Source organism: Nuphar pumila, chromosome 4 (assembly GCF_984573655.1).
Source record: "Nuphar pumila chromosome 4, dmNupPumi1.hap1.1, whole genome shotgun sequence".
Classification (NCBI taxonomy): domain Eukaryota; kingdom Viridiplantae; phylum Streptophyta; class Magnoliopsida; order Nymphaeales; family Nymphaeaceae; genus Nuphar; species Nuphar pumila.
The window spans coordinates 111442923-111456290 of NC_143252.1; the positions used below are offsets into that span (position 1 = coordinate 111442923).

General features: G+C 37.9%; 1 protein-coding gene across 2 annotated transcripts in view; it reads right to left on the reverse strand.

Moving 5' to 3' along the window:
• The window catches only part of LOC149840581 (uridine/cytidine kinase UKL1, chloroplastic-like), a 77404-nt gene extending 65129 nt beyond the window's left edge, over positions 1-12275 (reverse strand). For both annotated transcript variants that reach the window (XM_090003216.1, XM_090003215.1), the window contains exons 1-5: positions 12035-12275; positions 11672-11763; positions 10787-10856; positions 3525-3643; positions 743-839 (exon numbers count right to left, since the gene is read on the reverse strand). In XM_090003216.1, the coding sequence (XP_089859342.1) occupies positions 743-839; positions 3525-3643; positions 10787-10856; positions 11672-11763; positions 12035-12137 (481 nt within the window). In that variant the 5' untranslated portion in view covers positions 12138-12275. The remainder of the gene's footprint in view (positions 1-742; positions 840-3524; positions 3644-10786; positions 10857-11671; positions 11764-12034) is intronic.
• Between the last annotated feature and the right edge of the window lie 1093 nt (positions 12276-13368).

The following is a 13368-nucleotide window of genomic DNA, read 5'->3' on the forward strand; positions in this document are numbered from 1 at the left end:
TTTCGGAAGCACGAAACGTGCTGGAAAGCGCAAAAAAAAAGGGAAGTGTGCTTCCCAATTTAGAGAAAGCATGCTTCCCCATTTTTTCATTTTTTTATTTTTATTTTTATTGTTTTTTCTCTTTTTCTGCTTCCCTCTCGCTTTCTAGGTCGCTTCCAGTTCGCTTCCGAGACCATTCCTGGTTCGCTTCTAAGTCGTCCCGTTCTTCCCGCTTCCTAAAATTTTGAAAGTGCCTAGCTTCCCGCTTTCGCTTTCCGTTCCCGCTTCCTCGATTGGCAACTCTGATTTTAACTAGAGAATGCCTAGCACCTAGGGGGGCAAGTAGCCCCACTTTCACCACCGCCCCTAGCTCTGCTAGTTGTAATATTAGCAGTAAAAAAACAAAATAAAGTGCCAATGCCTTAATATAACATACAGTAAGGAATACACTACATGTTTTTAAAGGGAGAATATGCTAAAATACTTATGACAAGGTACCACTATAAATTCCATATTTCTTTATAAGCAACTGGATCTCTGATGTTCAGCAAGGATCTTTCTTTCAACTTCTGGCCCTCTGGGCATGACTACTAATTGGTGTGCATATAATAAATTGCTATATGTTTGTAGAGTGCTGGAATTTGAAAGAAAATTTTCATAGAATAGAGTAGGTATAGCAAACAACAAGGACAACATATTACACTCAATTATACACCGAACAAAATTATGGAACTTTAGATCCAAGACAAGACAGGAAAAAGACCTGCATCAACAAAGATTTTCATGTTCATCAAATCACGGACTCGCTGATCATGGAAAACAAGAATCCCCTCCAAGATAATCACATCTGATGCATTAACCTGGCATACAATGTTTTATTATAAAGCAAAAAATATGGAAATATTTTGAGATTAGTGAACAAATACTCTAAGAAATATGCAAGAAGTAATTAAAAATACATATCTAACAATATCTCAATGTGTCATTTTGACAATAGTACCAATAAAAAAAGGGTTTTTTGAAAAATAGTCCCCGCCTTATTGATGATTTGCAAAATGGTCCCTGCCTTATACGGTTTTGCAAATCAGTCCCCGCCTTTTGCACAGCTAGTGCAAAATAGTCCTTTTGTTAAGTTGGTGTCAAGTTAACCATGGTTAGGCATTGACCATAGTTACATGTTACAAAAAATGACCATTATACACTTTGACGTGTTATTCCTAACCCCCTCTATTGCACCCAACTTCCCAAACTTCTGTTCTCCCTAACCCTCTCTCTTACACACAATCTATCAGCAGCATTTTTCGGCAGCTTTAGTGATCCCAGTGGCGGAGCCACGTTATGGCCAGGCCAAGGTGGAAACGTGCCCACCTTGGTCCGAAAATTTTCCCATTTGAGTATCAGACCCATGGGCAGTGCCCACCCTAGGCATTTCATTAGTACAAGTTTTTTATGCCCTGGTCCCATCTCTTTTTTTTGTATAAAAGCTGACTTCCAGTTCTGGAGAAGCCATCAATTTCTTCTCTCAAATAGAAACCATTTAATATGTCATGAGTGAGTTGGAAAAATAAGCCCTCCCACCTGCAAAGTTGGTGTCTAGTGTCTTGTACAGCTTACAGTATTCATTAGGGGAAATTGGCATTTTTCACTACTTTTTTTTTATATTTGAGGTCAAAAGTTAAGTCTTCAAGAATATGCTTCAAGTTGCAACATGTACCTACAGTTCTTTTTGTTAATTATGAAAAGTGCTCGTAAATTTTGTACAGACCTTAGAGTTAGAAAACAATTAAAATAAAAAAAATCAATGCCATGTGCGCATAGTGACAAACCTCGCGAGATCGTGAAAATATCATGAGAAATTACCTAAACTTTAAAAACGGTAATTTCTCATGATATTTTCATCAAAAATATAAATATCATGTTTTAAACGTGATATTTATGTTTTTATTGATTATTTATCGTAAAAAATCATGTGTTTTTTATTTAAAGTGCTCGTAAGTTTATGTTTTTTATTGGCTATTTGAGTCAGCTTTCCTTTTCAGTTCACGGTGTATTTGTGCCCACCTTGGGTTAAATTCCTGGCTTCGCCACTAAGTGATCCCAAAAATTTTTGGCAGCTCTGTGCCGTTCCAGGTGACAAAACCTAAACCATAACACCTCTCTCTCTCTCTCTCTCTCTCTCTCTCCTCTTATAGTTTGACGCTTCACTGAGTTACACCTGATCGTTAACGAGGTGAGCCGAAAAATAGGAGAGGGGAAAAACTGAAGGTGAAATCTGAAAAAGATGGAGGATAGAAGAGAATGATGATGGGTGGGAGTCAGATCGCAAGGAAAGAAGATGGAAGAACAGTGAGATAGTTGTGTAAAGAGTGGCAAGGTGAGGTGGGAGTCTTAGGTCGCAAGATTAGCGGGAAGGCAGAATAGTAATTCTACTCACTTTTTGCAAACTAGTCCCTATCTTATTCAGTTTTTGCAAGATGGTCCTTATGTGAGGGTTAAACTGTCAATTTCCCCACCCTTAACAGTTACCATCAGGGAAGAGGAGTGGCTGTTAGCCTGAGGGACCAATTTGCAAAAGTTAATGAAAAGAAGGAGACTAATTTGCAAAATCTCATGAGACAGGGACTATTTTGCAAAAAACCCAAAAGAAAAAAGCTTTGGCAACTGCTCAGAGTTCAAACAAAGGTTATCAGTAAATATACAATAACAAAACAATGTGGCCTATGCTTAAAAAGTCCACAGGTTGTCTTTAAAAAGGAGGATAGCATGTTAAAAATTACATGAAGTAGTTAAAAAATTTAAAATCCACAAGCAAAATATGTATTTTGTGTGTTAAGTACCTCAAGGTTCATATTCAAGATGCATGTGATTCATGTACCTGTCAGCTATCCAGTTTCTTAGATGGAATAACTAACTCACATTTTATAGGAATAAGTTATCCGCTCCCTTATCCCATGTAAAGAAAATCTGGAGATTATAGACATGATATTCAAAACAGCAATCTTTTGGACAACCACTTGTATGATACATTGGAAAGTGCCTGTAATTACATGATGATTATGTAAGTTTGGCAGTTAAACACCAAGGCTACACATCCAAAAACACATATTCCTATCTTCACATAGGATAGCAAAGATGAATAATCTTCATGTTAGAGGGACATTAATTCTTTGACAAGATCCATCTTCATTCAGAACAAAACTATTATATCAAGAGCCACTTCTAGCAGTATCTCACCTTTTTCATTCTTTTTAGGGTTGACCAAGCTTAGCAATGAGATATCCACAGCATTTTTCTTTCAGACGGGCAATTTATCAGCCTAACTTTCTGGTCTATATGACAGGTCAAGACTCGAGACTTGTGAAATAAAACTAAATAGACTAAAGAGTAGAAGGCATAAAACATGTGCATAATTGATAGCATTCAATCCAGCTAATCTTCTCATTTCTAATCTCGTGAATGATGTCAGTTACATCAACCAACATAAGTCATGGACACCAAGAAACATAGCAAATCCAAGTAGCGGTATACATGGAACTAAAGCATACCTTTCGAAAGGAATCGGAACATCTTTGATGGGTCTTAAAATTATATATGGGAACATTAACAGACTCCCCACATTTCAGCTTACCAACGCATTCCAGAAGTTGCTCAGTGTCAAAGGCATCTGGAGAAAAAAGGCACTTTGTTGATTCAATAACAATGCAAAAAAGAGAACCATGTCACAACACATATACTGTGATTCTGTGGAGAAAATATTACTAACAGACTAACAGCATCTCAATGACAAGCTTTGAATGCTCATACCAAGAATAACAACAAATTGAGAGGCATCCTTGGATCAAATGACTACTTATTTTCATGAAGGCAGCAATATATATGTGGTTGTTTGAACGATCCAACAAATACTCAATGTTCTGGACAAATTACATGATCAGAAAGCTCTAAGCCCACTAGTAGGGTAGCAGCATTAAGAGCATTAGAAGTGTAAGAACTGCCAAATTTTGAATAGGTGAAATCAGCATCATGTCTAGATGTAAGAGTGTCAGAGTACAAAGATTGGACAAACATATCAACCAAATTTTCCGGTGAAAAGAAAAAAGCCCATGAAAAAAGAGTGACAGACTAGATAGAACATCAGAAGTCATGAATAAGAAGTTCCAAAAAAAGGAAAGGTGCATACATGAGTTTTAAGAGGTTCAGTACTCTAAAATTCCTTTCTGTCAACTCAAATGAATTTGTGGACAAGATGCTAGTCTCAGAAGTCACGAGAATTCCCAGGCTCGTATTCCAAAACTGTTACTCATTCAGCAACAAGTAAAAGTCAGAATATTAGATATAGATAGAGAGTGGGCTGTGTTCATTGGATTGCTCCTTGTAGGGATGCACAACAAACCGAGACAGCTAGGGCTCGGCTTATACCATAAATGACTCAAGCTTGAATTGAGATCGAGGCTCGGCCGAGCAAACAAGCCGAGCTTGATCGTCCTACTGAGCTCGATAAGGCTCATATTTATATTTTATATAATGTATAATATTAATTATATATTAATTATATAAAAATAAGGCTCGATAAGGACCGTCCCTCTCTCTCCCATCTCTCATTCTCGAGCCGCATTCGGGCCATCCCATCACTCTTGAGCCTCGTCCCGTCCCGTCCCGTCTCTCTCTCTCTCTCTCTCTCTCTCTCTCTCTCTCTCTCTCTCTCTCTATATATATATATATATATATATATATATATATATATATATTCAATCCATTTGCAGTCCTCCCAGCAGCACCCAAGGGGAGGCGAAGGTCCTGATGAAGGTCTCAGTGGAGCTCCCGCTGGCTCGGGCAGGGCAGGCCGATCGGAGAGGGAAACTCGTCCTGCTCGATGGCGGGTGACCAGCCAAGCGGGAGGCAGGGGGCGATGGTGAAGCGGATGAGATCCAGGGGGATGGCGGTGGCAGAGGAGCGGCGGCGGGCAAGGTGGGTGTTGATAGCCTGGATGGTGGCGAGCTCTCGGAGGAGGTGGTCGGGGACAGAGGAGGGAGGCAGGTTCAAAAGGTTGCGGGTAGAGGAGAGGTGGTAGAGAGAGAAGATGTTGGTGGCCACCATCGCCCAGCAGCAACAAGTAGACCTCTCTCTCTCTCTCTCTCTCTCTCTCTCTCTCTCTCTCTCTCTCTCTCTCTCTCTCTCTCTCTCTCTCTCTCTCTGTTAGCTCGGGTCGAGCTCTTGAGCGAGCCGAGCTTAAACATGTCAAGCTTAGCTCATGTGTATCCCTAGATCCCTGTATATTTATCACACCATTGCCCTTGGTAGGAACTTGATTGCTCAACAACAACAACAACTACGCCTTCATCCCAAAACAATTGGGGTCGGCGATATGAACCAAAAAAGAAAATCATTATGGGTCTTTCACATGAATCCTTCTCCTCCAATGCCATGTCCTCGGTGAGGTTCAAAGCATTCATATCCTTTCGTATCATCTCCATCAAAGTCTTCTTAGGCCTACCTCAACCTCTTTTAACTAATATATTTTCTCATTTCTCCATCCTTCTAACTGGAGCACCATTAGGCCTTTGCCGAATATGTCCAAACCACCGTAAACGATTTTCTCTCATCTTATTTTCAATCAATGCAACGCCTACCTTCTAACTGGAACTTGATTGCTCAAAATTTTCAAATTGAAATGAGCACTAAGGAAAAGGTTCCAATATACAGAGGTTTTCTTAAGCCTGTCCTGCTATCAATGAAAGGAATCTCAGTGCCCTATTCTCCCATCTCTGAATAAGCTATTTCAACATATGTTTAGACCTTTTCGCTTGAAAACCTAGATACCACTGTCTAAGTGGCAAAAACTCCAATAGTAAAATCTAAATGGTGTATTAGTTACAATTTTGCTGAGGGAGCAGGTAGGAATTTTGTTGTGATAATTCAGGCATAATAGAGGTTCACCTCATAGATGTTGCCAACATAGGATTGAGAACAATGCCTCAGATTCCAGTTGTTTTTTCATAAATGCAATTTCATTTGATCAATTCACTATCCAAGTGTTGTACCAGCATCCAGCCTTAAGAGGTAAATGCCGCAAATGTCTACATGTTAAAATGTACATGTATACATAATGTATGTATATATATATATATAGAGTAACTTGTATCTTCAAACACATAAAGTGTTTGAAGGTATGTTGGATGAATCGTCGTTGTTGATCGGGTGTGATCAAATGGCTCTGCGTCATCATTTTTTTAATTTTGTGCTCAAGAGATTTAGGTGCAGTCTTGACCGCTGCTAAATCTTGCGAAAAACGACAATTAGCAATGGTTCAAAACTGCCACTAAATGTCATTTTTTTGAAGAAAAAAGAATGTGCGACATTACACCGCACGTTCGAACATGTTCAAAGGAAAACTTGTTTGAAGATGCGTGTTTTCCTATATATATTATTTATTTTATTCATTGTATTTTTTATTTTCTATTTTATTTTTCTATTTTTTTATAGTATGTTCAACCTTAGGTTGACTAGCCGTTAGACTAGTCCAACGGCTAAAGCAGGCTCTCTCTTGGTGTATATATATAGGGGATTTCCCCGTAATTGTAAGCATGCATCTTGCGTGCATTTGAGGTATTAGTAAAATAATAATTTTTTTTTCATATTGTGAGTTCTCTTAGTGTGTGCCCTTAGTGGCCTTTTGAGAGTGTGCGTATAGTGGCTCTTTGTGCTTGTGCATTTGGATTCTTTGGTGGACATTTGTGCTCGTTTGGTGGTTCACCCTTCTTTACATGGTATTAGAGTCATAGTGCTCTTCATCTTTCAAGTTGGTAATCTCATTGTTCGTGTGCTCGTGGATCGCTCCTCAAGTGAATGTGGTTCAAGTGTTCGTGCTTTTCCTCATCAACATCTTCTCTCTCTTATCCTTTTTCTCTCATCTCTTTCTTGGTATTCACTCATGGAGAACAAGGAGGGAGTCACCATTGTGCGTATCAAGCTCAATGACACAAACTATGGAACGCGACTTTCTATCATGAAACACCACATTTGGGGCAAATGCTTGTGGCGATTAGTGGATGGCGCCAATTTAGAACCCAAACTTCTCTTCACCAAAGTTGATAACGGAAAAGATGAAGCACTTCAAGGAGAGGAGAAGACTAAGGCCATAGTCGATTTGAGCATGGGACACGAAAATAATGTCATGGTTTATCAATAGTGTAGACATTAAAAAGTGTTCTACCTTGGCAAAATTTGAGCATGCCAGTGATGCTTAAAACTATCTTAAAAATATGGATTCACTCAAAGATATTTCACACGTGTGAAACTTTAAGACAAGATTAGAACCATGACTCAAGGGGATATGAGCATTAGAGAATACTATAATGCTCAATCTGAACTTTAAGAGAAATTGACTCTATTTGAACCAAAGTAGCATTGCCCTTTACATATTAAGCTCCTGCAAAAACAAATAAATGTGGAGGATTTTTATCAATTCGTAAATGGGTTACGACGGGAGTTTGAAGCCACCAAATTGGCTCTTCCCTATAGAGGGAAAGTTTTTCTATTGTTGATATGATGGAAGAGCTAAACATGGAGGAAAATAGGTTAAAAAAACAAGCACCGAAAAATGATGATGAATCTTCCTTAGCTGTGTTTAGGCGGGGAACCTATGCTCGCACATACAAACTACCTCATTTTGGCAGACAAATCAATGAGTATGACAAGAAGAAAATCATGTCATTATTACCATGAACCAAGACACATCAAACCCTTGTGTCCTAAGCCGAGAAAAATGAAGGAAAAGAAGGTAGCATCAGTTGGTCCACCTCAAGAGACTAAGGATATGAGCAACTCCCAAGATACATCCGTCAGAAGCATATTCATATCTCAATTGGTGGAAGTGCTTCAACCTCTTTTTATAAGATCATTTTCTTCAACTGGAGCCACAGTCTCATCTTGATATCGGATATCCTATCATAATTTTGTATTAATTCAAGCATGTTTAATGTCTTCATTGTTGATGGCACATCTCTAGAACAAAGGAATAAGGAATTTTGAAAAGAATCTTGAAAACTAAAAAAAAATCAATTCCAAAAGTTAGATATTCTTAAACTAAATTTAAATATCTTGTATGTTTTTGGGGGAAATACCTAAGAATACATTTTGTTATAATTTTCAAAAATTAGATCTTGATTTGTGGCATAAAAGATTAGGACATCTAAATGTATCCAAAATTTCATAGTTTCTAAGTTTAAAAAAAAAGTAATATTGAAAATTTTACTTGTAATGATGTATTCAAAATAAATAAAAAAATTGCCCTTAAATGAAAGAACGTTTGTTTCCACTAGACCACTTAAATTAGTCCATTCAGATGTTTGTGTTCTGACACCAATCATATCAAAAGGTGGATATGCATACTATGTAATATTTGTGGATGATTTTTTTAGGTACACTTAGATTTACTTAGAAGTTAGACATAAGTCTGGAGTCTTCTTGCATTTCCAAATTTTTCATAACTTGGTTAAGAATAGGTTAAACAACAACATTTATATCCTTCACAGTCTCATAGGGAGAATTTTTGTCTAAAGAATTTAAAGATAATCTTAATTTACATGGCATTACATATAAAAAATCTTGTCCATACACACCACAACAAAATGGTTTGGCTGAGAGATTAGATTTTCTTTCAAAGCATGATATTGATGATTGTGATTGTGAGTTTCATCATGATAATGTGGATGAATCAAGAGATATGAGAAATGAAATACCTTGTGAAGGACAATCCGATAGTGATAAACCTACTTGAAATATACTAGATGCAAGGATCAAAAAACATCAAGGACACTTGAAAAGTATTCAAAGATTGAAAGTGAAGATGATATAGAATATTAAAACCCCAAAAAAGTTTGTGTATTACGAATCTTTTTCATCCAAATACAAGGCATGTTTTGCTCTTATCCACTCTTATGTAGAACCATCGTCCTATGCCCAAGCTAAAGAACATTTTGAATGGATAGAAGCCAAGATAGTAGAATTAGCGGCATTAGAAAAGGTTATAACTTGGAAACTTCAAGACCTACCTCAAGGAAAGAAACCTATAGGATGTAGGTGGGCGTATAAAGTAAAAACCAAGAGTGATAAGACTCTTGAAAGGTATAAATCTAGGTTAATAACCAAAGGATATTTCCAAAAATATGAGATAAATTATGAAGAAACTTTTGTTCTTGTTGTCATGATAACCATTGATAGGACCCTTATAACAGTTGTTTCCATTAGAAACTGACTCATATATCAAATGAATGTTAAGAATGTCTTTATTATTAGGGATTTAATTGAAGAAGTGTATATGAAGACACCACCTGGTATGAGTATCCTTGAAAGAAAGGCCCTTCACTTGAGTAAGACACTTTATAGCTTCAAGCAAACGCCAAAAGCATGGTATGATAGATTTAGCAAGGTTATGCTTGATATTGGTCTTAGATCTTGCTTGATTGACACAACTTTGCTTGTTAATGAATTTGATGCAGGTATTATCATCCTACGCTTATATGTGGACGATATGATTATCATTATAAAAGATAAACAAAGTGTTGAAAATATCAAAAAACTTCTTAAAAACACTTTTTAAGTATAGAAGTTGCTTATTTCCTTAAAAGGTACGTGTTATCTCAATCTAAGTTTGCCTCTGATATTGTTTTCAGGTCTAGGATTATAGATGATACACCTAAAGTTACTAATGTCAATATGAGAATTGATGATAGAGAGCCTCTTGAAAACACAATGCCTTATCGATAACTAATCGAAGCACTCTCTTACCTATCAATTACTAGACCAAACATAGCACATGTTGTTTATATATCTAGTTAATTTCAGCATGCTTTTATGTTTGTTCACATAGGAGTCTTAAGAATTTTAAATACATAAAAAAAATCCATTTTTAAAGGTTTTGTTTTATCTTCTTCGTCTACATTAAATTTAATTGCTTATATATTGATGTTGACTGGGAAAGTGGTCCTAATAATAAACACTTATTCATGAGTTTTTGTGTTTTTTTAAGTGAATCCTTGATTTCGTGGAGGTGCAAGAAACAACAGGTCTCACTTTCTCAACAAAAATCGAATATTGGGTCATGGCCACTACCACGATGGAGGTGGTTTGGCTAAGAAGATTGTTGGCTGACATAAGGATTGTTGTGACAACAAAAGTGTTATTTACATCGCCAACAACCATATGTTTCACGAGAGAACAATGCACATTGAGATGAATTGTTACTATGTACGAGAAAAATATCTTCAAGGCAACATTGATCTGTCCTATGTCACCTTAGAGTATCAATTGACTGATTTCTTCACTAAACTTCTCTTAGCTCCTAGGTTTCACTTCCTTATTAGCAAACTTTCGGTCATTATACCGCAAGTTTGAAGGAGTGTATTAAAATGTATATATATATATATATATATATTAGTTATTTTATTCATTATATTTACTTTTTCTTTTATTTTTCTGTTTTTTATTGTGGTCAACCTAAGGTTGACTTAGAGCTAGACTAGTCCAACGGCTATATAATCTAGCCGTTAGACTAGCCTACCAGCTAGATCAGCTCTTGGTGTATATATAGGGGATTACCCCAACATTGTAAGCATGCATCTTGTGTGCATTTGAGGTATTAATAAAATAATATTTTTTCATATTGTGAGTTTTCTTGGTGTGTGCCCTTAGTGGCCTTTTGTGAGTGTGCCCATAGTGGCTCTTTGTGCTTGTGCATTTGGATTCTTTGATAGACATTTGTGCTCGTTTAGTGATTCACCCTTCTTTACACTACGTTTAAGATTACCTGGATGATCAAAATTATATTCATGGACACGCTCCAATTCTTCAATAGTCAAACCCCGATAGAAAGAATCCTGTGAAATTTGACATATTAAAAACAATAAGAAAACAATCTCTGCACTTTCAGGATTAGATTTGTTAGAGCCTAAAATTATCCATGATGATTTCAACTAATGGACTAAAATCACAAATCAACGATAGTGATAATAAAATTAAGGTGTCTACATACTATATGTGATATGAAAAGGACAAAGGGGGGAAAAACGTAACTTGCATAATTCCAAATAGGAGAACAGGCTTATCATTTCAAAGAAAGTTGAAAAAATTATCCGCTAAATGTTGGCAAAACAAGATAAATCATCAATGGCTGCGATTGAAGGAAAGCTGTGCTGAAACCAAACTCTATCACTATTGATACCAAACGGAGACATTTGTTTATTTAAGTAAAATGATCCCCACCCAGATAGGCAGCCAAAGATCCTATAACCAACGAACTTCTGAAACTTCTATTGCTTAGACGAATCTTTGAAGCAAGCATTACCATTTCCAAAGAAAGAGCACGGTTTCAACTTTCATCCAAAACATTATAGAGCAACATAACAGCGTGAAGTTCATCATCCGATAATCATAGCATCATTGGAGCACAATCCGATAATCATAGCACCAATGCAATATAAAAAAAACTTTCACAATATCAAAACTCCCATAACTCCTACAAGTAGCAGGCAACCAAGAGCTCTTACGACTCCTCGGATCGAATAACAAGATGTTCACATCGAAATTTCCTGTCTAAATAAATCTCGACCGCATTTACTTACAAAAGAGAAAGAATACAACAGGGCACGCCAGAAAGCACAAAACAAACGCCCATGGCGATCGCGATTATCACCTGATTCACGAGAACGACGCGATGATCATGAAGTTGCTGGATGATCATCTCGCAGACCGTCGTCTTCCCCGACGCGGTACCACCGGACACTCCTGCACAATACCGACCACATCAATCGCCGAAATTTCGCGCACAAGCGCCTTAAACAACAGCGACTCGCATCAATTGCCCAAAATTCGCGCATAAGCGTCTTGGACAACAGTAACACGAGCGCACACACTCTCACACACGATTTCGCGACGCAAACAGATGCGTCCAACGGAGATCCCAAATCCTCACCGGCCGTCCCACGACGATGAGGCGACGAACAAGAACCACAGACAGAAAGAGGTAGAGAGAAGGGAGAGTTGGGGGTTTTTCTACCAATGACGAAGGGCTGCCGAGGGGAGTCGGAGAGGGCGGTGGGCGAGGAGAGGATGCCGTAGAAGTGGGCGCCTGAGGAGGCCTCGATCGCGTCGTAAGCCATCGCCGGTCACCTTCTTCACGCTGCCTCCGTCGCCGGACCGCCGCACGAAGCGTTAGGGTTAAACAACGCCATCGTCATCGTTAAGAGTGAAGAGGAGGAAACTACGAAAAAGGCGAAGATAGCAGTTGGGCCCAGGGCGGGGGGGGGTCGCTGTTTGGTTGCTTAAAGGGGACAAGAGGGAGTGCCGCCAACTTTAGCGACAAATGTTTAAAACGGCAAAATATCGGCAATAAAACTCGCGAGAAATAGAAAATTTTCGGAAAAAAAACTTGAGTTTATTCATAAAAACAATGAAAGTAATAAAATAAAATAAAATTTATTAAAAAAATATAAAGAAACACAAATAAAATATATTTGAAAAAAAAACATCATCATTTTTTCATGATAAATAGTTGTCAAAAACATAAATGCCATATTTAAAACACACTATGCATGTTTTTATGAATTATGATATTATGAATATATCATGAAATTTTATTATTTAAAATTTAAAGTAGTCATCGCTATATTTTTATAATATTCTTCATAAATATTGCAATTGTCTCAGGCCGATCTTTCATAATAGGACATGTGCAGTGCGGAGCTGTACTAAGTAGAAAATGCATCGAGTATAGGAATGTGACGTGTGGTGGTAGCATGGCATGCAATAGGCATTGGTATCATCGTTAGTGCATCGTTGTATGACTACATAGACGTGGAACATTGTTTGGTTAAGCAATATCAATGGATCAGAGGATGTTGTCTCTGTAGATTTGGTTAAAGACCTCTCCGCTTGCAAGAGTGTCTCACGCGTAGCAGTTAGACGGACGGGGGTGTGTGTGGGTTAGGGTTAATTCCCTCAGGAATCACCTTAGGTGATTCCAACTGAGTATGGTGACTCGAGGCTAGGCGAGTGAATGCCTAGGTGCCAGCGAATGAGTTTAGGTGATGCTCTTCGCTATGGTGTTCAATCATTAACTAGTCTTCGAACTGGGGACCGCAAGGTCTTATTTCTTCAGTGGTGAGATTTTGCTATGTCGTGCGCATGGAGCTGCAATACGTTTCATGACACGCAAGGCTAAGGCAAAGTTTGTGTCTCTTTCGAAAGTGATAGTTGGTATGAGACGACTATGCACTAAGTGGCATGAAATGCGCATTTGGAAATGTGTTTGATCAGCTTTCGCTAGGCAGCTACACATAGGATAGTGCACAGGGCCAATAAAAATGATTCAACACATGAAAAGGTGTTGGT